We start from the raw sequence: 27,585 nt of genomic DNA, 5'->3' as shown, positions 1-27,585 counted from the left end.
GGTGCTTCCTTCGCATTGGAATGCAATTCATTTGAAGAGATATTACTTCTAAGGAAAAACCCACGGTCAGGTATCACCATGTTAAATTATATTTGTTTTTGAATTGTTAAAATTTTACTAACGATTTTAGATGATAGGCAAAACGCTAACCCGTACTAAATGATGAGTCACGACCTGTAAGGCGAAATGGAGTAAACTAAAATTCCTGGCCCAGGGTTACAATTATTCTGATAGAAATTTAAACGGGTTAAGCAGTCTTCATCTATAATCGTACCTCCGAGTCCCGTATGTATTTCCTTTTCAGGAAAAGGACCGAATGAGGGAAACTATCAAGTGCTCGAGGCTTCATACTTCAACACTCAAACACTTGGGGGACTACATAATATACAAAAGTATATATAAAGAGGGCAGAGAAGATTGAAGAAAAATCAAGCCTGGGAAAAAGTCAAGTGCAGAGTAATAAAAGTCAAATGAAGTCATGAGCCAAGGCTAAAGAAATCCTTACTGTAATTAGGGTAAAAGCTGTGTACTAAAGCAGGTTGTAAAAAAAACCTTGCATTTATTGTTCTAAAACGGGTTATAAAGAAAAACCTCGTGTTTATTATTTTTTCTTAAAAAATCTGTTACAAGAAAAAACAGTTACGAGAAAGTTATAGATGTAATTCAAGCACATGTAAAGTATTATTCAAAACTTGTCAAAGTTCAGAAATAAAAATTTCTCGAAGTTGTTGCAAAAAACATGTGTCTTCCTATTTCTTTTATCGTATGATCACACCATTATGAAGTTGAGACGTCTTCTTCATTAAGTGTCAAAATATAAAAGGGCCCTCTTTTATAAAACTCATGTTATTTAGTCATGAGGTTAATGAAAGCATTTTCAAAGAATAAAAATGCAGACTATTCTTTAAGTCCTTGAAAATAAAAGGCACGAATAGAACAGATGGAAGTTTAAAGACAAACTTCTTAATATTTTAAAACTAAAAGACTAAGTATAAACTTAGTCATCGAACTATTCATACAAAAAATGCCCCTTAAACAAGACTTGGGGACTTGAACTTTTAAAATCAAACCTTAACTGATAAGTAGGGGTTTGATTACAAAGAAAAAAACTATCACAAGAAACCAAAAACCTTAAACATAGTTTTCCAGATGGGTACCTGCAAAAAAAGGGAATTTAAAGCAAATATAAATCTTTTCGCTAAGAAGAAAGAACTGAGGAAGGATCATCAACGGGCTCAACTGGAACAACATCGACAGACGAGATCTCAGCTTGGCTTGCAGCAAGGGGCACAGTTGAGCTTGAAGAAGGTACAACATCTGAAGCAATTGCGGCATTCACAGAGGCTTCAGCGACGTGAGTTTCAACCAAGGGAACTTCAACCTCGGGAGATGAAAAATCTTGTGTTTGTTGAGTTCGTGCGATGGTTTCATTCACCTTGGCTAATTCTGATTCAAGGTTGAAGTCCTCTTGACCCATTTCTAGTAAGGTGTCACGACGAGAATTTAGGAAGGCCCAACTCACCTCAACATCAGTTTTTTCCTCAAAGATTTCATAATCCCTTTCCCAAGCAGCGACCTCATTCTTGAGTCCTTCATTCTCAGCTAATACAGAATTATAAGAAGATTGAAGGGCGACATGAGAATTCTCCAAAGCATGCATACTATCCACAGAGGCACGAAGATCCTCCTGTTCCTTAGTCAAATTCTGAACTAACTCCCCGGCATAAATTTCTTTTTGGTTCAAAAGATCCTTCAATGCCCTGATTTCTTCACTGGCCTTGGATAATTGTTCAGAAAATGAAGTCTCAAGACGTTCTATTTCTTTTTCCCCCTGATTCAACGAAGCCTTGATGATCCCCAACTCGGAAGTGAGTGCTCGAACCTGTTGTTCTAAGGCACTCTTGTTCTCTTGTAAATCCTCCATGTCGAGTTGAACACTATCAAACTGTTCCTTCCAGTTGTTTGCCTCAAACTGAGAATCACGTGCTACCTTCTCCAAGAGGGAGATTCCGCTCATCAGCTCAGTGCCAATAAGATTGGCCTACAAATAAAAGAGAAGTAAAAATCCCAGAGTCAAAAATTTTTACAGAATGGAGAAAAATAGGAAAGAAGAATACCTTTAAAGTGGCATGCACTATGTCATTCATGAGGGTCAGGTTGCTGTGGCTTTCAAGTTTTGTTTTTTCGATTGGGCCAATCAAAGGCTCGAGCCAAATATCAGTCTGACCAGACTTTCTCAAGAGGCTGTTGTTAGCAGGAACTTCAATGGTTACGCTCCTCATAGTAGTACTCTTACTTGAAGAGCCTACCTCCGTATGATGAACAATTGATGGAGGAACAGACAAAGGAGGAGCGATAGAAGGAGGAACAGAAGCAACAGTTGATGAAGGTAAAGGAGCAATCATAGGTACGGGAGATGAAGAAGAAGATAAGGGAATTTCATCTAAAATAGGTCCTAAGTTTTCACTACCAAAATCACTAGCAAAAAGTTGATCGATAGACTCACGAGTGTCGTGAGGAGAGACGTCATCATCAGGAATGATAACTGGAGTAATAACAGACTTGGATGGAGATAGATGAGGGGAAACTTCAGCCTCATCAGAGACGATACGTCTCCGGGCCGAGGCCTCATCACCAGAGAACCTTCATCTTCCTCCTCTGAATCTTCTTCTTCAGTTTCAGTAGCTTTTCTTTTTGAAGAACCCAAGAATACATCTTGGGCTGAAGAGGTGCGAGTACTCAAAGAGTCACGAGCAGCTATGATCGACTCTGCGGTGACCCCACGAATAGCAAATCCTGATAAAAAGAAGGATAAAAGTTAGAACAAAGAAGATATTTAGATACAGACAAGGAAAAATAGAAACCCTTACCATGAGTTTTTACTTTCCAACCATAACGGCTGGAAAGGTTTTTCCACGACCTACCCTCCATTGGAGCGGCCTTCAACAATTTTCCTACCCAACCACGAAAGTTGGGCACGGTTTCCACGACACCCATGGTTGCTGAGAAAGGAAAAAGAAGCGACATTAGAAAAGGTGATAAAACTTGAAAGGGAAAGGCACGAGGAAGATTTAATACTTACGTGCAAAGTTCCACTTCTCTGGGAAGGGAATGTTATTTTCACCCACTAAACCAGCAGTGGGGGCAGCAACAAACCGAGCATACCAGCCACGGTCTTTATCGTCCTCAGGGCTCACTAAAACCCTTTTGCTCCTAGCTGCTAGGGTAAAAACGCCGTTGCGAAAAAGCCTAGGGGAATAGAGATGAATTAGGTGGGGAAAAGTAAATTCGGCATCTGCCAAGTTAGCGAGGTGCCTTAAGCAGGCGACAGCCCTCCAAACGATTGGGCCAATTTGACCCAAGCTGACATTGAAAAAGCGACAAAAATCCAGAATAACTGGAACAATGGCTGGTTTAAACCCTAAAGTAAAGGGATACGTATAAAAAAAAAAATCCAATAATGTAGGAGGTGATTCTCTGACTTGGATTAGGAATGATGATAGGGAAATCATCACTCCAATGACAATCTCTACGAACTATGGGGATTAAAGGGTCAGTAGTTTGAGAAGGATAAGTATCAACTCGATTTAAAGAGGCGACTTGAGTTCTGAGAGATTCCCTATCATGGTAAAAAGATAAGTCCGTTGGAACTATTTCTTCCACTAAAGGTTCGCGTAAGGGTTCAGAGGATTCTTTATTTCTGGAAGAAAACCTTTGAGAATGGGAACCTCCAGTTCTAGAAGAAGGGCCAGAACTAGAAGAAGGTGTGAGTGAACTACCACCACGGACAGATCCCAAACTACGGAGTCTACCACCACCACCTTTTCTATGCCTAATGGGAGCATTGGGAAAGCTGTCTAAAATAGGAGTTCTTCTAGGGTTAGGGTTCGGAGAATCCATGACAAAGGAGATTGAAGTGAATAAAAATTTGAAAAATTAAAGTGTTCAATACGCTTTAATTGGTAGAATACAAAGATGGAAGTTATATTTATACCGATGAATGACCGTCAGAAGGAAAGAGTATAGTGATGGGAAGTCCATAATAATGATAACTGACACTTCGTGGACAGGGAAGCCGAAAAGAAAGCCTAAGAAAGTGATATACAATTGTATGACCATAAGAAGATGACACGTGTTTAGCGCATTAAATGAAAGTAATAAGTGAAGCGTCAAACTCTGTCGGAGCATTAATGGTGACAAAAATTCTCCCTTAAATGAATTCCACTTCCCAAATATTCAAAATGATGAACAAATGGAAAGTGGGGAGACTATCTGTATTGGGGAAAATTATATTTGTGTATATGGTGACGTGTCATGACGTATAGACTGGTCAAATAGTCAAAGAAATAAGGTTGGTTAACAGATACGAGCAATAACAGATACGAGTAAATTAAATGGAGGGGGTGCGAGCAGTCATACAAGTAATTCAACGCTCGTACCTATTCAAGACATTTGAAACTTAAAGATAGTGAAGAATCAAAGGAATGAATCTAACAGCAAAAGGAGTCCAGATACAGCATTTAATGAGTATTAATTATTGGAAACGTTAGAGAATATGTATTTAATGTATATGATTGCATAACGTAATATTTAAAGTCATTAATTGCCCATAACAGCATTATTATGACAAAGGTAAGGCTCGTATCCCAAAAGAGCTATAAAAAGGGAAGAAACAAACAATTGTAGAGGGAGGTGACTATTGGAATATACTTTGATTTACCAGCTTTCATACTTGGTTACTCTAAAATTTCTTTCTTTATTTACTTTTTCGATTATCAGTAACCCGATTCTTCTAAATTCTAGTTTTGACTAAAATCCTATTTTTTTGTTAAACAAGTATGATGATCCATACAAATTATCAGCTCCCCTTATATCGTAGGGAATCCTACTTCTAGTACAATCTTAAATACGGTAAGAAATTCGATCTGATAAATCGGCCTCTACTCGATACGTGCCGAAATTTACGCTGTGATCCATGCCTGATCGTGGATATCTTGGCTTTCCGTTATTTGGTTCGACATGCTTCCCTCGATATTTCTCGATCTCTTTCCCGCTCGGTCTCGATCTTGGCTGATCTCGATCAATCGGCCCCTAAGTCACGAGCTTGGCCGTCTAACTTCATGTAACGATCCGGTACGACATGGAGTCGAACCTCGGCCTGTCACGCCCCGGTCTCGACCTGTCATACTAAAAAGGGCAAGCACGATTTGACCATATACAATTTGTGTAAATATTCAGTTCATAACCAACAAATATATCTATATATTGTTATATCCCCCGTAGCAGTAGGGGCAACCTTTACCATATAATTATTCACTTCGTTTTCTTGTTCTTTTTCCTTGAATCTCAATCTCAAGGAAAAGAACAAAGAAAAGGAGACAATAAAACGAGAAACTAAATTGATTCATATGTAGAAGCAATGCTGCATTGTTTTGTTGGGCTATGTAATACATGCATGTTCTACTTTTATGAAAATGGAAATTGATGTACCATCCAAGAATAATGTGGTGCCGGGGCCGGTGGGGGGTGGGGGGTGGGGTGTTGGAAGTACAAAGAGCTTGTGTATGATCAAATGTAAATTTGTCCCTATAAAAATAAGAGTTTAGCTTTTGGCCATTAGGTACAATGTACACTTTTTTACACCATTAGGTGAAGAAAACTTATAACGGCAACTATCTATAAAGGGAAGCACGGTGTATTAAGCTTTTGCTATGTACGGAGTTAAAAAAAACAGACGAACCACACTGAATGGATCTTATGGCAGCCTTACCTTGCATTTTCTGCAAAAGATTGTTTCAGCGGCTTGAACCCTTGACCTTCTGGACACACGGCTAGGGTGACAACTTTTGTCATTGTACTATAAAACTCCCCTTTAGTAATTGTCGATAGTAATCCTAATTTGATAACTTAAACATTAAATAATAAAAAATAACCTAGACATTGAAGTAAATAATAATTACTCTCTAATCCGTTATTTAATATAGTGTGCAAATTACTTAAACTATATAAGTTAAATCCTAAAAATAAAATACATGCGGGTTATAAGGAGGACAATATATCCAAAAGAGAGAGAGGAGCGCAATGGAAAATGAATTTATCAATCTGAAAAGAATCCATAATCCTTAGACTGTTTCTTTTACTATACCTTTTGGCATGAGCAAGGGACTAGGACAAGAAGGAGGCTAAGAACAGTTTCATATTGCAAAAAATCAAGGTTCATGCAATATTAAACCAAAAACGACGATTTTATTCTTATCTCTCCTTATATATTCTCTTCTCAATAGTGAAAAGATTATATTTCTTGGGAATAATTTATAAATAGCATATCTCAATAATATTCATTCAGAGGCGGCTTAACCCCCAAGCCACTAAAGCGGCCGCTTTAGGCCTCACAAAATTAGAGGCCCCAAATGATACTCTTTTTATATGTAATTTAAATATTAATTGTATTTATTAAATAGTAATAAGAAATTTTTTCAACCATCTTTTGCTACCTTGTCACCAATCATTTTTTTTAAAAAAAAAAATTTGGGTAAGATCCACCGAAGTGGGAAGCCTTAACCAGATGTATTTGATAACAGGTAAAGTCCGAAGACTGTTCCGGTCCCTGTCAGGGGAGATGCCAACCGTCTCTCTTTTATACGAACATTGTCACCAATCGTTAATAACATAGTTTTATATTTTATGTTGTCTTTTATCGGAGTTGGTTGAGAAATTCAAATGAAAGTGAAAAGCAATTAAATCTGCAGATACTTTCTAGTTCTTCTTACTACAACTTGAATAAACTTTATTTACAACTCTAACTTTGTAAGATATTTTCTTTCAAGATCTCTGCTGGCACGCTTCAAGCTAATTAGATCACAAAATATTTATCATCTTTGTAAATACAAATTTCAACTTGAGTGTTACTTTGGGAGGCAATGCTATATAGTAAGTTATGTTGACGGTCATGTGAAAAGAAAAAAATTAAAATTAAACTTAATGAAATCTTATCAAAGGTTAGTAATGTTTCAACAAAGATTAAAGGGGTTGGTTACACCGTTAAAATGAAATTGCATCTCAAAAAATAAAAATAAGAAGAAAAAAACTTCAACAAAAATATCTAAAATTATTAAATAAGTTTAAGAACTCTTATAACGTCTTGGTTTTAGGCCTCCAATATTATTGAGCCGCCTCTATATTCATTCCCAACTAAGGCTATTTGTGTGGGGAAAAACACTGGTTTATTATAAGTGAAAAATTATGGGGTTCTTCAATAATTAAGTATTTGAAATAGTAGACAACTTGGGTCCGAGTCCCTTTCTTTGGTTAGTTTGGCAGGGAGACAAGCTGATAACACACTGCTTATTTTTCTTCCAAACTAGTAGGACCCTTACAGCCTGGCACAAGCTCCCCAATCAGCAAACAACATCTGTCAATTACCTCAATTTCTATTTTATTTTTTAGGTTCCCACTATATATATAAATCTTGGCTATAAAAGAATCTTTATTAGTTTCTCCATGTATGTTTTTCAGTAGCATAGCCAATTTAATTGATTATTTCTTGAATAGCCAATTTTTCTATGATAATGATGACAAGGGAGTTACTATTGCAAAGAAAATTAAAGTTTAGGTCATGGCAGAGATGTGGTAAGTACATTCAAGAGCAAAGAACAAGGATTTATATCATTTGGAGATGTTCAGTGACTCTTCTTCTTTGGAATGATAAAATGATTGAGCATTTTGATGAAGAAGAGACTCCAATCTAACATATATCTATCTCCTAGTAACCTTTTTTTGTGTAATTCAGGCATCCTTTCGTTTCATGGCACAGTTAAGTGTCTTTGTGAAGTTTAGAAAATGACAACTGTGTGTACCAGCACATATAGTGGATATCATTAAGCTGTCATGCCTTGTATACATTTTTCAGTTAATGTAGAGGGTCTTAAGTTTGTAAAAAAGACAACTCTGTAAGCCAGTAGTGGCAGATCCGACCATTAGTTTGAGGGTTTAGTACAACTCGTTTTCGTTCATACAAATGTGTCAGAAAGCAAGTATAGATAGAGTTAGATATATAGTTACAGAACTTACTCTCTCGATGTGGATATATATTATATATAAAAATGTGTACACAGACCTTACCCTTACCTTATGAAGGTAGAGAGGGTGTTTCCGATTGACACTCGACTCAAGAAACAGTGAAAATAAAACAACACACAAGAGCAACAACAAAGTAATAGAGTAACGGAAGCGAATGACACAAAATGTAATAGTAAAGAACCAGGAATAAGAAAATACAAGAACAATACTAGTACTACCGGTAAGCCTGTATACGGTAGAAATCAGGCATGCCCGATTTCTTAGACTCGAGGGATCGCCTTAAGCCCGAATTCAGGACGGATCGAGTTAGAGCTCGATGAACCAGGCTCAAGCTCGATGACAGAGTACAAGGCTCGAAGAATTAAGTGTTCGAGGAACGTCGGGGCTCGACTATGACTAGGCCTCGAGATAATGCCGTTATGGATTTGTAACAAAATGAGCAAGATTCCTGCCACGTCCCCAAAATCATGGCGTAAATCCCGGAATAGATTTATACGAATCTATACTAGGCGGTTAGACAGCTGTCCCAATAAGATTCTTTACTGTAAATGGAAATGTACCTTATTTAGGGGTTCCCCTATTATATAAAGGGGACCCCAATCATTTATAAAGATCATCTAACCATTGGCAAAGAATATAGTCTCTTACTTTTCTCGCTCATTGTTCATCAGAATTGTCCTTTTATTTTGTTATTCTTGCTTTATTGTTCTTGACCAATCTCGAGGTCACTTGGGCTCGAGCTCGATATTGTCCAGCAACACTGGTTTGATTTACTCATTTCTTTCATTTATATGCTATACTTCTTGATTATTAATTAGTATTGAACTAAATCACATATCTTTAAAACCACAAATCAAATTTAATTGTTACTCGTATTTTCGAGGTAAACAGTTTTGGCGCCCACCGTAGGGCTAAAGATAATAGTGATTATTTCAGTACTGATTCTGATAACACATGTTATTTTCACACTTGGTCTTGCCAAGATTTTTTGTTCTCGTGATTAAACATGTCAAACTTGCAAAATGCACTTGTTCACGACAACGAAGGTCTTGGATTTCATGGGGAAAACAACAATGTGGGGGTCGGTGTACCACCGATAAATCCTGGGGAAGTGCCAAATGTGGAACCAGTTGATGTTAGTTCGCACATTGCTTTGAATGTAGATTTAGGCGCAGACCCCGGAGGAAGTGTACACAGGGAAGCCCGATCTGGGGGTCAAGGAACACAAGGTATAGGAGATGGGGGAGTCAGGCTCCAAGTGATATTCGAGATGCTGTAAGCTCATCAGATTGCCATTGCTCAACTTCAGAGTCAGAATAAAACTCTGAGGATAGCCGAACCAGAAAACACTCGACGTGCTGAACCGGCGCCAGAGAGGTCAAACGAAAATGGCTCGGGGACTGACCCCACCATTATGAGAATGCTCGAAGAGCTCACCAAGAGGATCGACTCCGGGGAAAAGAAGATTGAAGACAATAACAAAAAGGTGGAAACTTATAACTCCCGTGTTGACCAAATACCGGGGGCACCCCCGGTCTTGAAAGGTTTAGATGCCAAAAAATTCATACAAAAACTATTCCCTCAGAGCGCGGCTCCGATGCCCATTCCTAAAAAGTTTCGCATGCCCGATATACCTAAATATAACGGGACAGCTGACCGTAATGAACATATTACCTTATATACTTGCGGGATTAAAGGAAACGACCTAAATGATGATGAAATCGAGTCAGTATTGTTGAAATTTTTTTGGAGAAACTTTGTCTAAAGGAGCCATGATTTGGTACCACAACTTGCCCCTGAACTCTATCTATTCGTTTTCTATGTTAGCAGGCACGTTTTTGAAAGCACATGTTGGGGCCATAAAGGTGGCGACGAGGAAATTCGACGTTTTTAAGATAAAACAGAGGAACGACGAGATGTTAAGGGAGTTCGTGTCCCGATTTCAGATGGAGCGAATGGAACTACCACCGGTCTCGGATGACTGGACAGTACAGGCTTTTATGCAGGGTTTGAATGAGTGGAGTTCGATCGCGTCTCGACAATTAAAATAGAATCTGATCGAGTATCCAGCTGTGACGTGGTCATACGTGCATAATCGTTATCAATCAAAAATCAGGGTCGAGGACGACCAGCTGGGAGCTCCCTCGGGTTCAGTTCATCCTAATAGATTGCCAGCCAAGCCCCCGAAGGATACAGAGAGGGAATCAAGATCAAACAACGAACGGTATCAGCCGTATGTCGATCAAAGAAACAACAGCTCGGGTCGTAACTCTCCTCAGAATGATCGGAGAAATGATCAGAGCTCTCGGGGACTCATGAGTAAGAATGAGTTCGATAAACATACCGTCCCCGCGGAGGCACCTCGATTGTCGGAGTATAATTTCATTGTAGATGCATCGGGGATCGTGTTAGCTATTGGAAGAATCAAAGACACCAGATGGCCCAGGCCTATACAAACCGATCCTTCTCAGAGTAATCCAAACTTGATGTGTAAGTATCATGACACACATGGCCATAGAACAAAGGCTACAGGTAGCTACGGGAGGAGGTAGCTCGGTTGTTCAACGGGGGCACCTTCGAGAATTTCTCAGTGATCGAACTAAGAACCACTTCAGGGAGAGAGATGCAAGCAGAAAAAATGAGCAGGAAGAACCACAACATGTAATCCACATGATCGTTGGCGGTGTCGATGTCCCACAAGGACCTGTATTCAAGCGCACCAAGGTGTCGATCACCAGAGAAAAACAGACTCGGAGCTATGTGCCCGAGGACATCCTGTCATTCTATGACGAGGAAGCAGAAGGCATATCTCAGCCGCACAATGACACCCTGGTAATTTCTATTCTTTTATATAAAATTTAAGTTAAACGTGTTCTAGTGGATCCAGGTAGCTCAGCAAATATAATAGATCGAGGGTCGTAGAACAGCTCGGCCTACAGGATCAGATTGTACCTGCATCCCGGGTCCTAAATGGCTTCAACATGGCAAGCGAAACAACAAAGGGGGAGATAATCCTACTAGTGAACGTAGTCGGGACCATACAAGGTACAAAATTCCATGTCATCGAAGGCGACATGAGGTATAATGCACTCCTCGGGAGACCATGGATACACAACATGAGGGCAGTACCTTCAACTCTTCATCAGATAATGAAGTTCACAACAGAGGATGGTATGAAAACGGTTTACGGAGAGCAACACTCTGCAAAGGAAATGTTTGCAGTCGATGAAGAGACGCCGATACCAGAGCCTTCGACCTCGGAAAAGTCAAACACCAAAGGTAAGCAGACGGCTAAATAGCAATCACCGCCCCCAGCCTCGACGGAATCGGAGCAACAGGTAATCGAAGACGAAGAAGAGGATTTCCTTACTCTTTGAACATTCGTCGTTCCCGAAGAATCTGATGCAACCAAGTCAACGGTCGAGGAACCGAAGCAGGTCGTACTGATCGAATACATGCCCGAGAGAAAGGTATACCTGGGAACGGGATCAACCCCTGCACTCAGGAAAAAACTCATTCAATTTCTTATTGATAATTTGGATTGCTTTGCTTGGTCCCATTTAGATATGACAGGGATTCCACCGGAAATAAAAACACACCGGCTATGCCTCGACCCCAGGTTCAAACCGGTAAAGAAAAAAATGAGGCCCCAGTCCGAGGTGAAGCATCCATTTATAAAGGACGAGGTAACCAAACTTCTTAAAATAGGGTCTATTCGGGAGGTAAAATACCCCGAATGGTTAGCAAACGTAGTTGTAGTTCCTAAAAAGGAAACAAACTTAGAATGTGCGTAGATTACAAGGATTTAAACAAAGCATGCCCAAAAGACTCTTTCCCACTGCCCAACATCAATCGCATGATCGATGCCACGCTCGGCCACGAGATCCTAACTTTTCTCGACGCCTACTCCGGGTACAATCAAATTCAGATGAACCCGGAGGACCAGGAAAAGACATCGTATATCACTAAATTTGGAACTTATTGTTACAACGTAATGCCCTTCGGGATAAAAAATGCAGGAGGTACATACCAACGCCTAGTTAACAAAATTTTCGAGGAACAGATAGGTAAATCGATGGAAGTTTACATTGATGATATGTTGGTTAAGTCCCTGTGCACAGAGGACCATTTAACTCATTTGTAGGAAACATTCAAAGTCTTGAGGAAGTACAACATGAAGCTTAACCCGGAAAAATGTGCCTTCGGAGTCGGCTCGAGTAATTTCTTCGGCTTCATGGTGTCGAATCGGGGTATCAAAATTAACCCCGACAAGATCAAGGCCATCGAGGATATCACGGTCGTGGATAGTGTGAAGGCCGTGCAAAGGCTAACAGGACGAATAGTTGCCTTGGGTCGGTACATTTCGAGGTCATCTGATCGAAGCCATAGGTTCTTTTCCTTGCTCAAAAAGAAAAAGGATTTCGCATGGACCCCGTAATGCCAGCAAGCCCCGGAAGAATTGAAGCGATACTTATCGAGCCCGCCTTTGCTTCACGCCCCGAAGGTAGATGAAAAGCTTTACTTATATTTGGTAGTACCCGAGATAGCGGTAAGTGGGGTACCAGTTCAAGAAGAGCAAGGTACGCAATTCCCTGTTTATTATGTAAGCTGAACTCTAGGAGATGCTGAAACTAGATACCTTTACTTAGAAAAATTAGTACTTGTATTGATAAGCGCATCTAGAAAGCTAAAGCCATATTTTTACTGTCATCCCATATGTGTATTAATCACTTACCCCCTTCGAAATGTTTCGCATAAGCCCGAGCTATCGGGCCGGTTGGCCAAATGGGCCGTCGAACTTAGCGGGTACGATATCGAATATCAACCCCGTACGGCCATCAAGTCTCAAATCCTAGATGACTTTGTGGCCGATTTTACGCCGACCCTAGTACCCGAAGTGGAGAAAGAACTCCTGCTAAGATCGGGTACATCATCGGGGGTATGGACCCTTTTCACAGACGGTGCCTCGAATGTGAAAGGGTCCGGGCTTGGCATTGTCTTGAAGCCACCTACAGGTAGTACCATTAGACAATCTATCAAAACTTCTAGGTTGACTAATAATGAGGCCGAGTATAAGGCCATTATTGCAGGTCTCGAGCTAGCTAAGAGCTTGGGAGCAGAAGTCATTGAAGCCAAGCGCGATTCACTGTTGGTGGTAAACCAAGTAAACAAAAGTTTTGAAGTTCGAGAGGAAAGGATGCAAAGATACTTGGATAAGCTACAGGTAACTTTGCACCTTCAAGGAGTGGACTCTGGATCATGTGCCTCGAGAACAAAATAGTGAGGCCGATGCACTTGCTAACTTGGGATCCTCGGTTGAAGAAGATGATATCGTCCCGGGGACTGTCGTCCAATTATCAAGGTATGTAGTTGAAGAGGGTCATGCCGAGATAAATTCTACATGTTTGACTTGGGATTGGAGGAATAAGTATATTGATTATTTGAAAAATGGAAACTCCCATCGGACCACAAAGAATCGAGGGCCCTACGAACCAAGGCTACTAGGTTCACATTAGATTAAGATGGAACATTGTACAGGAGAACGTTAGATGGACCATTAGCGGTATGTTTAGGGCCGGGGGACACCGATTATGTTCTACAAGAAATTCACGAAGGTACTTGTGGGAATCACTCCGGCGCCGAGTCTTTGATTCGTAAAATTATCAGAGCAAGATATTACTGGGATAGCATGGAAAAGGATACCAAGCAGTTTGTTAAAAAATGTGATAAGTGCCAACAGTTTGCACCAATGATCCATCAGCCCAGAGAACAACTCCACTTGGTTCTATCCCCGTGGCCTTTCATGAAATGGGGAATGGACATAGTCGGCGGACCTCTACCAATGGCCCCAGGTAAAGCTAAATTTATTTTGTTTATGACTGATTATTTTTCTAAATGGGTGAAAGCACAGGACTTCGAGAAGGTCAGAGAAAAGGAAGTTATTGACTTTATCTGGGACCACATCATATGCCAGTTCGGGATACCTACCGAGATTGTATGTGACAATGGAAAGCAATTCGTTGGCACCAAGGTAACGGGGTTCCTCGAAGCGCACAAAATAAAGAGGATCTTATTAACACCATACCACCCAACCAGGAATGGACAGGCCGAGTCAACGAACAAAACTATCATCCAAAGCCTAAAGAAAAGGTTGGACGATGCAAAGGGGAAATGGAGAGAAGTTCTACCCGAGGTTTTTTGGGCATATCGAACAACATCAAAGTCTAGCACAGGGGCTACTCCGTTCTCTTTAGTATATGGCTCCGAGGCCGTTATCCCTGTCGAGGTCGGAGAACCCAGAGCCAGGTTTTGACATACATAGGAGTCAAATCACGAGGCTATGAATACTAGCCTCGAGCTATTAGATGAAAAATGAGAGGCAACACTTGTTCGGGTGGCCGCGCAGAAGCAAAGAATCGAGAGATACTACAATAGAAGGACCAACCTTCGATGCTTTGGAATCGGGGACTTAGTTCTACGGAAAGTTACCCTCAATACTCGAGACCCGCATGAAGGGAAACTAGGCCCAAATTGGGAAGGACCGTACCGAGTCATCGGAGTTGTCGGTAAAAGATCTTACAAACTTAGCACAATGGAAGGTGAACAACTGCCGAACAATTGGAACGTATCACTACTCAAACGATACTCAACATTCGAAAAAACCTCAAGGTGTATTCGATTATCGTTACACAAACGAATTACGAATGAGGTTCCAATCGGAACCTTCGAAAAACCCAACGGGTACAAAAAACACATGCTAAGGCATAGAAAAAATTTCACTATGTCTTTTAGACAAAAAGAGGGAAAAATTATAGCCGCTTTAGAGGCCGAATTGGCCCAACTTAAAGAGCCTAAGGGCCAACCTAAAGAGCCTAGGGCCAATATAAAAGAGCCTTAAGGGCCGAAGCATGCGGAGTTCGAGACCTTACTCTCACTCAAGTCGGACTCAAGAGTCCCATCATCCCGAGCTCGCGTCAAATCGACTTAAGCTTAGCTCGAGGATTAGCAAAAACCTTAAGAGGTGTTCTATTATAAAGATCGCCCATCAATCAATAAAAAACCTAAGGGTTTATTATATTCTAAGTTCAAGCCAATATTCGGAGTGATCATTAGAGTTATAACATCAAATTATTTCGCGAATGAAGACGAAAAGGAGTTCAATACAAATCAAAGATAAAGCAAAGAGATTCTTTATATTTATAAGAGATGTTTACAAAAGATATTTAAAATACCCACTAAGGGCTCTTACACAAAAACACAAAAACAAAATAAAGGAACCTAATCTACTTGGGGGCCATATCCTCGAGAACCACATCTCTGGAAGCCACATCCTCGGGAGTTGCATCTTCGGGAGCCGCGTCTTCGGGAACCTCCTCCTCAGGGACTTCATCTTCATCTCCTCCGCTCTCGGAGACACTAGCAGAATCCTCATCATCAGAGAGCAAAGCGGCAGCCTCCTCCTCCAAAGTCTTTTCTTTTTCAATGTCGGCTGAGAGGTCGAAGCCACGAGCGTGCACCTCCTCGAGGGTTTCTCTCCGGGACTGTCGCCTGGAATGGTCGAGAGCACATGATAACTTAACTTCGGCCGCAGCGGAGATCTCTTGTGCTCGAGTGTTAGCGGCTTCAGCGTCAGCTCGGTACGAAGACACAAATGCCTCTACATCAGATTTGGCCTTTGCAAACTCATCAGCAGATTTAGCTTCGAGCTCCTCAATTTTGCGGCTTCGGTCCAGGCTTTCCTCCTTTACACTTTGAAGCTGGCGTTCAATTAAAGTCAGCTGCTCCCGAAGAGTATCTTTCTCTGAAGCGAGACAGTTCATACATTGCTTCCATCCTAGGGTCTCGGCATCCTTCATCTTGAGCTCCTCTCGAAGCTGTTCCACCATCTCGCCCTTCTGCTGGGCCTGCAATGTTGAAGTGTTAGTCACCTAATCAGATAAATGCATAACAAATCCTCAAAGGGTATATTACCTTTTCAATAAGCTCGGTCTGTTCTCGATGAGCCTTCGCCAACTTAACTCGAAGATCCCTGACCTTATCTTCTTTCTGTAAATAAAGACGCTTAAGGCCATCCCTCTCTTCCGCGAGCTTCTTGAGCTAGGCCTCACATCGAGAAAGCTCGATTCGAGACTTGGAAAACGCTTCTCGATAGAGTGTCACGGCCTTCACAAAAGGGAAAAGTTAGACTCAGAACAATAAGGATAAAGCGCAGGCGTAATTTTAAGGGCAGAAACTTACTTGTTTGAAAAGTCGTTGGGCCTCATGAAAAATAAATGAAGCATCTGGGTCGGGACCATCTTCGAGCCCTGCAAGGGACTCTCGAAAGATATCATTCCCTTCGTGGCTCATTCCGACATCGGGAGTTCTCATGTTCTAAGCATCTCGGAATTGCCCCTCGGAGAACTCAGGACCAGGTGGCGATTCATCTACGTTAATTATCCTAAGTGATCCACTAGGGACATTCTCTTCTCTTTGGAGGGCCTCGAAACCAGGCCCCTCAGTCTCACCCTCCAAATGACCTCCAAGACGAGGTGCTCTTTTGCTACCCGATGGTCGGGGACTTTGCTCGAACTCCCCTCCAAGATTTCTTTAGTTCGAGAATGAACCGCATCAGCCACCATCGATTCGGCGGTCTTCGAAGCATCAGTTCTTCCTCTTTTCCAAACTACCAACAGGCAGTCGTCATCTTCCCCCTCTTCATCCTCATCCCGAAGGCGTTGGGCCGTTTCTAGAGACAGGACCACGGTATCGGCCTTAGGCTTTCGAGCCTTTCTTTTCTTTGACTTCGAGGAATTTGCAGGCGACCCCCTCTTTCTTTTCTTTTCTTTGGAGGGCTTTGGGATTTCTTCTTTACCGGGCGGGGGCGGCCGCATAGCAACGGCGTCTCCGAGGCCTGTATAAAGATAAAGTAAGTATTTCACTAAGAAACATAAGTATGCAAACAAGAAAACTCACCATAGTTTTTAGCCTACCATCGACCCTTGTCCAGGTCAGGCCAGCTGCGTTCCGCGTATGAAGAAGTAGAGGCCAGTTGCCGAACCCAACCTTCAAGGTCTGGGACCGCACCAGGAAACCAAGCAACAGCTACATCATTAGAAAGGGATTAGATCGAGAAAAGGATGAAGTCGAGAAAGATTAGGGAAAGCAGAATATAAAGTCATTACCGATAAACCTGTACTTACGTTTCATGTTCCATTCCTCGGAGAATGGCATCCTTTCAGCCGGAATCAGGTCGGAGGTCCTGATTCGGACAAACCACCTCATCCATCCTTGGTCCTTGTCCTCATCGATGCTGGAGAAGAGAGATTTCGTGGATCGGCGTTGCAGCTTTATCAAACCACCTCGATAAAGGCAAGGGCTGTATAGCCTGATCAGGTGGTCGAGGGTAAAAGGCATCCCCTCGACCAAACTCGTGAAGTATCTGATTAAGTTGACGATGCGCCAGAATGAAGGGTAGATCTGGCCAAGCATCACCTGGTATTGTTGGCAAAAATCAAGAATCACTGGGTCTATGGGACCCAGAGCTGGATCTACAGGACCCAACGTGAATGGGTAGGCATACACGCTTAAGTACCATGCCTTATAAGTAGTGATGTCCTCTTCAGGGGAAGGGATCACTACATCTTTGTTCTCTCAGTTGCAGTCCTTTTTCACCTGCTCAAGCTCACTTTCGGTTATCAAGCAGATATATCGGGACATGGGCTCGCATTGGCCTGGTGGCGATGCAGGTTTATCGATTTTGAAATCGGAAGTTAGTTCGCACGGCAGGGGAATACACTCCTCGATACGAGGTGGCACCACCGCTCTACCTCTGGCCGGCCACGATGATGAAGAAGCTTTTTCTTTTTGAGGGACAGTTTTAGATATTTTAGCCATTGCGGTTTGTAAATTCAAGAGAAGAGAAGGAGTAGATGCTGTAGTAAGAGCAAATTGAGAGAAGGGCGAGCTCAAAGAAGTTGAAAGAGTTAAAGGAATTTTAAGAATGATTTGAGAAGTAAAGTTTGCAAAAATCGCGAAGTTGGCCTATTTATAGAGGCCGCTTAACTGTGTTGGGGAAGCCAAATAGCCGACCATCAGCCTCCTCCAATTAATGACCTTGGGAACTATGCGAAAACAACTTTTCAGTCACTTCAGCCGCTGACATCACGAGGTTGACATCACGATCAAGGCATCGGAACATTGAAGATCAAATCGTTTCTTATCGTCTTACTCTAAGAAACGCGGGGACTATCTGTATGCGGTCGAAATCAGGCATGCCCGATTTCTTAGGCTCGAGGGATCGCCTTAAGCCCGAATTCAGGACGCATCGAGTTCGAGCTCGATGAACCAGGCTCAAGCTCGATGATAGAGTACAAGGCTCGAAGAATTAAGTGTTTGAGGAACGTCGGGGCTCGACTATGACTAGGCCTCGAGATAATGCCGTTATGGATTTGTAATAGAATGAGCAAGATTCCTGCTACGTCCCCAAAATTATGGCGTAAATCCCAGAATAGATTTGTACGAATCCGTACTAGGCAGTTAGACAGCTGTCTCAATAAGATTCTTTATTGTAAATGGAAATGTACTTTATTTAGGGTTCCCCTATTATATAAAGGGGACCCCAATCTTTGTTAAAATCATCTAATCATTGGCAAAGAATATACTCTCTTACTTCTCTCACTCATTATTCATCAGAATTGTCCTTTAGCTTTGTTATTCTTGCTTTATTGTTCTTGACCAATCTCGAGGTCACTTGGGCTCGAGGTCGATACTGTCTAGCAACACCGGTTTGATTTACTCATTTCTTTCATTTATACGTTATACTTCTTGATTATTAATTAGTATTGAACTAAATCACATATCTTTAAAATCACAAATCAAATTTAATTGTTACTCGTATTTTCGAGGTAAACAAAGCCTAGGAGAAAAAAAGAAACGAAGCGAAAGAAAAAGAAAAAGAAAAAGGAATTGTGAGTCTATTGGATGGATGAGACGATAGAAGGTTTATCCAATCATAATGTTGCATTAAAACAACTTGTAATATCTTTATTTAGTAGGAGTGATTAATTTTAGAATTATAACACTCATAATCACAGCCGTCAATATGAGCTTGGCCCAGGCCAACCCATGATTTAATAGGGTTGGGCTAAAATTGAAGCCCATTTAAAAACGAGGCTTTTAAGCCCGGTTCAAGTAAGCCCATGGCCCATGAGGATTGATCGAGGCTGGGCTGGGCCGACTCGTGGGCTTGATAACGTATTTAATTAAAAATATAAAAAATATATTTTAAAAAAATAAAAACTAAAAATAACAAGAAGAGTAGTCCAATCCTAAACTAGTAATACTTTTTATGTGAATATAAATATTTTTTGTCCTTAAAATTGTAGTTATTTCTTAATGTTTAACTAATTAACATTGCATATAATTATAGTTTTGAATGAAAATGAAGATGTTAAGACATCTTTGTTGCACAAGAGAATTCAAATGTGCTAGATGAAGATGATTTATTGGCGTCGAATATACCATGAGCACCTTGAAAATATTTTTGAGTAATTTATTTTAAGTATTGACTTTTAATGAATGAAATATTGTCCTTTTTGTGTGTTTTATAGTAATCTATTGGAACAATGTCAAAAGTTATTAAATTTTGCAGAAACTTTCTATCCAACAAGTATGTTTTTTGGCTTGTAAATATATATGTTTTGCAATTTTGGTTTAAAAAATATGGAAAACAATTTATAAAAGTAGTGGCCGGCCCGTGGGGACCCGTACCCATGTAGGACTGGGTTGGACTGACCATTTTAAGGCCTATCCAAACAGTGGGCTGGCCCAGCCCAGCCCGTCAAATACCTAAGTCTGTGTGGGCTGGGCTAGGTTGGGCCAGCCCGTATTGACAGCAAATATAACCAAAATGAGCCCGTTCCTTTACCAACAATGGTGTATTCATGGTTATTATGAGTTTGTCTTTACACGATAGTATTCCCACACAATTAATGAACCTGAGACATTTCATATAAATAAATATTTTCTCACAAAATTATATACCCGGATTGCAGAAGCATTTGCTATTGTCCTCTCAAAATTTACAGCCACACCATTACTGAAACAGAAAAGGCTCAGCATATTATTTTTCTCTCGTGTTATCAAGAAGAGGTTCTCTGAGACTCCCTTGTGTTCTTTTTGAGGTAGAAAGGTCCTCAGTGGACTTTTTGGGGCTCTGGCCTTCCTTACTTTGGCCTCCCTGAGCAATCAAATAAAAAAACCAAAAGAGAAAAGCTTAGCTTGGTCAAGAAAAGGCAAAACTCCCATTCACAAGTACAGTGACAGTGTATATTTTCACTCGAATAGCAAGGCAATAAATTCAAGAATCAAAGAAGATACATGCTTCACAGTAATCTATACCAATATAGCCTCTTATAAATTTATGCCACTTGGATTTATAGATTCTATAATCAAGGCCAATAACTGAAAATCTAAGAAATCGAAAGTGTGTGCAATTTATTGTAGGTAGATCTCTGCATTACACGAATTTACAGTTAGTTGAAGATTTCCAGCTTCGGCTCCTCATAGATATAGTCATTAACAATGAGTCTTCTTATTTGTTAGCAGCAGATAGATTAGTAATCATTTGAAAATAGATATATATGATCTCATCATTAAACTTTTGATGATTTTTAAATGCATCAGGTAATTATTAAAAAGACAAATAAAATAGATACATTAGGTGCACCGTAAAAGCTCATGCTCCATATAGTATAGGTCATCGACAATCAGTTGATGTCAAAATGTGAATCCAGTGTCTTGCAGGTATTTTAGAGATCTCACACAGAACGTTGACTTTCAAGAAAATTTCATCATATAAAATGCATGTGCACTTACAGCTGCCTTTTGGGCTGTTAATCTACGAACCGATGGAGCTCGTGCCACTGATGAAGCAGCTGCTGCAGCAGCCACACGTATCCTGTATAATATCAATGTTAGAATATCATCCCCGAAACATATAATACTGATTAGATATAACTAAGTTTTCTATGTCCAGCTCCACCTTCTATGTACATCGACATACTCATCAGTCTCGTCCACTATTTCCTCCTGCAGCAAGACCAAACTTTAAAATGTAAGTTCCATCTCTTATCCCAACTGGCAGAATACGAAGTACAAAACCAAAAGAACCCCAAAGGCTACCTGTAAAAGTTCTTCAAATACATCTTCCAAGGTGATTATACCTATTACTTCACCTTCCTCAATATCGTCTGATGACTGAATCAATGCATTCATCACTGCATCACCAGATGCTGGCGAGGTTACTGCTGCTGGGACTCTAGCCTTCTCAATATCAACGACAACGCTATCTGGCTTTTTATCCTTTGTTTGAGAAGTAGTGAACAGAGAATTTCCACCAGTGACTGCACCATCCTGAGACTTCTCTTCCTCGATGACCAAAGGATGTTTTTTGCTTTTTCCTTTAGTCTTCACTACTGCAGCCATATGACTGCTACCCTTTTGGAACTCGTTTAGTATGTCATACAACGGCATATCAGCAGGAACTCTGAAAACATGTATGACAAACAACATTTCTAGCTTAAATGTCACAAATGCAAAACAGAGAAAGCATAGAATTAGAAATTAATACCGTGGAATTCTCCGAATAGAAACAGAACTAACTGGCGTCTCTGTTTCCGGCCGCACAGTAAGAAGACTTTTCACCTAACATCAATTAAGTACTAAACCATCAATGACTTCAAAGAGTAGCAAGATTACAAGTGAAGCGTGCTAAGAAGGTTATGCAAAACTCACCAGTAAAAGACCAATAATATTCTTCGGATTGCCAGAGTATACGGGAACTCTGCTATGACCCCTAGCAAGAACTTTTCCCATTGCTTCCCTACAATGGAGAAAAAGAATGTTTTAGTCACCTCCTTGAGCTTAATATTCAAGAAAGCATTCCCAGGGTTGACATCTTGATATGGCTAGACACATTCAGTATGTACTTAAGAAGTAAAAGTGAACATACGACTAATCCTTCAATAATAACACATCTATAACCACATCCCTCCAAGGAATCGCATAGAGCAAATGAAGGCACAACCATCTGCATGAGGACATAACAACTGTATACAGCTATGAAAGTATTGTTGTGTGAACCTCATCAGGAGAGAGTATTCCTCATCTTTCTGGAAGAATAATAACATAATCTTAGATCAACACCTAAGGTTCAATTGGCAAGAGCTCCTTTTAAGCCTCTTATTTAACTTTGGTTACAGAGCCCCACCCCCCCCCCCCACCCCCCCACCCCACCCACATACACACACCCAAAGGAAAACCAAAATAAGAGAAAAAATGAAGAAGTACATCTTGGTAAGTACAGTAACGGCATATTGACCGCAATATCGGTTTCATGTAAGCATTGAGTTTAAAGCATATATGGATTCCTGATCTAAAAAGTAGATGTATGTCATGTTACCATTAAATTATTCACGAGTTCCAAGCAGAACCCATGGAAGCATTGTGCTTGCCCTTAATCATTAAAACTGATAACAAAAGAAATCCTATTTTGAGAAGTTAACCATCAGCTCAAATGTTTGAGCTTAGCACAGGAAAACTCTTGATTCTCATAAAGGAAGCCACAATCAAGAGAAGCAGACGCACTGATTACTGTGACAATACAAATAAAGAGAAAATGTAGTGCATGAGACAGTGAAATGTCATTCCTTGAAAGTTCATTATCTGAGTAGCATGATGCTTCACAGGATTTAAAGAGCGGAAGACTAAGTTTGATAAGTTATGAATTTGCAGACTAATTGCTCACACTCACCAGTCCAGCTTTGAATTGACATCCAATGAAAATGTTGACTCAATGGGCGTCATTGCCTCCTCAGCAGTCTATCGATATGAAAAAAAGTAGAACAAAAGAGAAGATGATCATTGCACCAACCTGGCTAAAACGGAGAGAAAGAGTCTAGAAGATTTAAGAAACTATATATTGCTTTCGTGTACTTTAGTTAAGGGTCAGTTGCTGAGTATTTCTTCTTGGGTGATCACCTACCCCCGCAAAGAAAAAAGGATTATGGGCTATAAATATTTTATAAGTCAAGAGTTTGTGTCTTGAGCTACAGAACTCAGATACTGACAGATTAGAGTATGTCACAAATGACAGTTTTACTGACACTACCTTCTCAGTCAAATCTAGTGCTCCACTAATGATTGTCGTCTCATCATGTGTAAGTTCACCTCCCTTGCCAGCCTGCACAAATTTCTCAATAATGAATCATGGTTTACGAAATGCCAAAGGAAATTGTAGCTTATTGACTACTAGTTACACATTCAAATTACTCCAGCAAATCACGATACAATACAGACCTCTTGACCGTGAATAGAAACAAGGGCTTTCAGCTGAGCACGTCTGAATAGTACTTCATTGTGTCCCAATACACAGTCCAGGATCTGGAAAGACCAGCATAAATGAAGTCAGATGTTCTACCATTTCTAAGAATTGGCACCCTAATCTGGAAGAACATTAGCATTCCCCGGGCAGTCAAGGGAATAGAACTTAGAGAGGCACAATTTGTTATGTTGTTATATATTCTAGGTAGAGAAAGGTACAGATTTCATTTCTTGATTTCGACCACTATAAGACAAAGTAAAATTGTCATACACAAATGTTATCAATTTTACTAACTAGCTCAAGAGAGCAAAGCAATTGATCGGAGAGACGAATACTAGCTAAAGATCATATAATAATAGATATCTTGGTAAATAAGATGGAAAAAATAAACCTTTATGAAAGACACTTATATTGAACATAATATCAACAACTACGCAGCAAGCTAGATGGAGTCGGCTATATGAATCCTCATTATCCATTTTGCTCATTTGTACCACATCCAGATATTGAATATAACATAAATTGAGTCAAAATTAACTCCAGTGGAATAGAAAAATTACATCATTATGATAAGATAAACATAATAGTTCCACAAGATCTCGCCTTAATGGTAAACTAATTTTTAGACAAGAAAGAACCCTAAATGAGAATCATACAAAGATAATTGGATACACAAGTACATCAAGATAATATGAATGTATACAGTCGGACCAATATCTATTCTTGGTTACGGTAGGGTTGAAACGTCTATATTAACTTATAGCAACTTCATAAACATGCATGGCATTCCTGATGCCACTCCCAAAATCATCCAAAAAGGTATATCCTCTTTTCTCCATTTAGCTGTGCATCAAAAGCAACACATCCATCTGAGTAGAAAAATGCCTTTAAACATTTCCGATACGTTCGAATAATGGTACTAATTTAAGTCAAGAATGCATCTGTTTTGGCTAAACTGTTTTGTCACTTCTTTTTGGACGGTTGCGATGATTTCAAGAAAATAAATTGTAGATGTCCAGCTAAATCTTAGAAGCAACTGCTCGAAGATTGTAGTAGTTACCTTTCCTATGGGGTAAGCAATTGGGTAGCATAGAATCATCAGAATACGAACAAGCCAGACAAAGTTTGCGCCAACGGCAAGTCCATATCTGGTGCATATTGCTTGAGGAATAACCTGAAAGCAAAGAATAGCAGAAGGATCACAGCATCAGAAGTAGCTCTTAAATATTAGCAAGATATTAATTGAGGCCAAGCAGTACAAATTACCTCTCCAAATGCCAAAACAAAAGTTACTGATAGTATAATGGCCACATATTGGTTGAAAATTTTGTCCAGGTATATAGGTAGTGCCTGAAATTGAAAGAATCAAAAAGCAAAAATAAAAAAATAAAAAGCAAAGATCGTCATCTCCTCATTTCATTAAATAATACATACCTCTATAAGTAAGTAAATTACATAAAGACATAAAAACTTCTCCACATTTGATCTTTCATCAATCAATTTTTCTTGAACAAGCATCTTATTCTCCCAGTTGATTCATTAATGTGATTTAAGAACCGTCACTCCTTCTGAGTTTTCCTACCCGCTTTACTCTAGCTGGGCAATGAAAGTGGATCTGTTCAGTTTCTAGTCTATGATCATATCACTTTGCTTGCACAACCCCGCATTCACAAACTACATAGTCCCTAAAAAAGAATTAGATTACTTATGAACGGTGATCATTTCAAGTTAACAAGTAGTATGTTTATGAGCTGTCGCATTTTCTCCTGCTCACCCCCTCATCCACCTTCACCCCATCTAACCTCCACTTCATGTTTCTGCTTCACCACATTTTGTAAAGCTAAGTGCAGAGTGCAGAGTGCAGAGTGCAGACATCCTAGAGTAAATCAAGGAGCCAGATATCAGGGTTATTACCTCCATCGAAGCAGCGTTACATAGAAGTAGGGTTACAAGAAGCTGGTGTTGCTTCTGAACTACAGGAAATATTGTAGCTGAAAAGATAAAAAATCAGGGAAAATGAGAAAATCTCCATCAATGAACATTCCTCCCAAAAAGAAGCAACAACTCAGAAACTATAGCAATACTTAAAGGTTTTCCTGCCTTTACATTTAGCCACATGGTTATGTTAGATTTAAAGGTAGCTACCTATCCATCAACCAGTCCTATTTTAAAGTAAGAGTTAGAAGGATACTATATTCCAGACATGACACTTTATTCCAGAAATGACTGGTTCACTTCGACTTGCATTACCCTTCAATACAAAATTTTCATCTGTGAAAATAGTTCTTCTCAACTAGTGATAGGCATAGTGATACAGAATTATGAAAAGCAATATTGAGCTTCGCAACCATCTCATTTCAACACACACAAAAGAAGTCGGGGGTAGAACAGACAATTATGAACTATCCTCCAAAAATAGAGAACCTTTTTGGTCAAGAAATTATAAAAGATCAACTCAAATAGAGAACCCATTCTAGACTCTGCCATTCTTGAAAATTAAAGACCATCAAAATTACTACAAAAACCAAGTTTTCCTAGCATATGTGTGTTCTGATCAATCAATTCAGAGGTAGATGTAGCGTATGAGCTACGTGTTCAACAGAAACCAACACATTCGACATGAAGCAAAAATATATATTTAAAAATCCACAAAACTTTGACAAATATAAGACTCTTGAACCTCAGAATATCAAAAGTTCAGTCCTAAGAACTTTAAAGGTTGAAACCATCACGTTCAAATCCTGATGAAGCCTCTAAATCAATTAACTATACTTCAATTCCAAACAAATTAGAGACTACTATACGAATTCTCTATATCCATTCCGCTCCATTAAAAAGATAAAAACCTTCCCCTTATAAACAAAAAGTTAAAAACTTTCCAAAATTACATCAACCGCAAAATTTTCCTACCATGGATATATTCTGATCAGTCAATAAATCAATCCAATACGCCTCTCCAATCCAAATTATTCAGACCCATTTCAAATGCATGCTCAAATATTAGAAACAAATATCGATACACTAATAAAGGTACCAAAAAGTGTATCAAAAAGTAATCTTTTGTATTTCTTTGACAACAATTATCAAATTTAAATTAAAGAAAGTTAAAAAGTTTCCCTTCCATAGACGTGTTAGTATCAGTCAATCAATCCATCAAATAGGCCTCAATCCAATTGAAGTTCACTATTTAAATTCTACATATCCAATCCAAATTATTCACACCCATTTCACATATTTGCTTAAAAAATGCAAATAGACATAGATATACTAATAAAGGAACAAAAAATTTATTAAAAAAGTAATCTTTTTAATATCTTTGACAAGAATTATCAAAAAAGTAAATTAAAGAAAGTAAAAAAGGAAACCTGCTTGCTTTTTCTCAACTTGGGTGCCACTACGTTGGAGGATCTCAAGCTCAACAAGACCCAAAGACATAAGACCCAATGTTAAACCTGACATAATTCCAGCAAATAGTACCAAGAAACATGAGATCCCTGCATACACAAACCATGTTACTGTCCCAAATTCTATTTCTGCCCCTAATGAATTTGGTACCCTTGTAGCCATTCTAGCTATTTCCACTGCATTCAACAGGTGCATTTTTGTCTTTTCAGCCTTCTTCTTCCTCTTAATTCTTCAATGGACAAAGTTCTATGTTCTTGTTTCACAAAAGGAACCCACAATACTGTGATGACACTAATGTGACTCAGGAATCAGGATATTCTTTTTCTTTTTTTCTTTTTAATTGTTGTCTGAATTATTAATTGAAAATCTGGTCATGACACGTGGCAACATTTTGGCGGAGTTTGTAGTGGGAAAACCTAAAAGTAAATGGGTGGGTCCTTTTCTTGGATCTGGGTTGGGCTATTTTTACTGGGTCGTGTACGGTAAGGTATACGGCAGAAGAAAAATGGTGCGAATTTCGCATTTACAGACTTTAAATTCTGCAATAAAGTATTTTGACCAAACTAACGTTGGAACATTCAATGTGCCGATTGACAACGAAGAAATGACTTGTCTTTTCCAAATTAGGCTCCTACATTTCCACGGCCTAATCATCTTGCTCTTTCTTTTCCTTTTCTCAATTTTATTATTGACATTCAAAATATAAAGGTATTGTTATACAAATGGTCAATCGGGCT

At 39.7% G+C, this 27,585-nt stretch overlaps 1 protein-coding gene across 1 annotated transcript; it reads right to left on the bottom strand.

The window, feature by feature from the left end:
• On the bottom strand, positions 19,979-27,300 carry LOC109232248 (DUF21 domain-containing protein At4g14240-like). The gene is made up of 13 exons (XM_019397941.1): positions 26,809-27,300; positions 25,358-25,434; positions 24,710-24,793; positions 24,504-24,617; positions 23,419-23,502; positions 23,231-23,302; positions 22,874-22,941; positions 21,856-21,943; positions 21,692-21,765; positions 21,244-21,607; positions 21,104-21,150; positions 20,938-21,019; positions 19,979-20,299 (listed from the first exon to the last, which is right to left on the bottom strand). The coding sequence occupies exons 1-13, from the start codon at positions 27,041-27,043 to the stop codon at positions 20,183-20,185; spliced, it is 1,506 nt and encodes a 501-aa protein (XP_019253486.1). The 5' UTR covers positions 27,044-27,300; the 3' UTR covers positions 19,979-20,182.

Source organism: Nicotiana attenuata, chromosome 9, assembly GCF_001879085.1.
Source record: "Nicotiana attenuata strain UT chromosome 9, NIATTr2, whole genome shotgun sequence".
NCBI classification, from domain to species: Eukaryota; Viridiplantae; Streptophyta; class Magnoliopsida; order Solanales; family Solanaceae; genus Nicotiana; species Nicotiana attenuata.
Note: the sequence above shows the minus strand (reverse complement) of the source record. Positions and strands in the feature narration are given on the sequence as shown.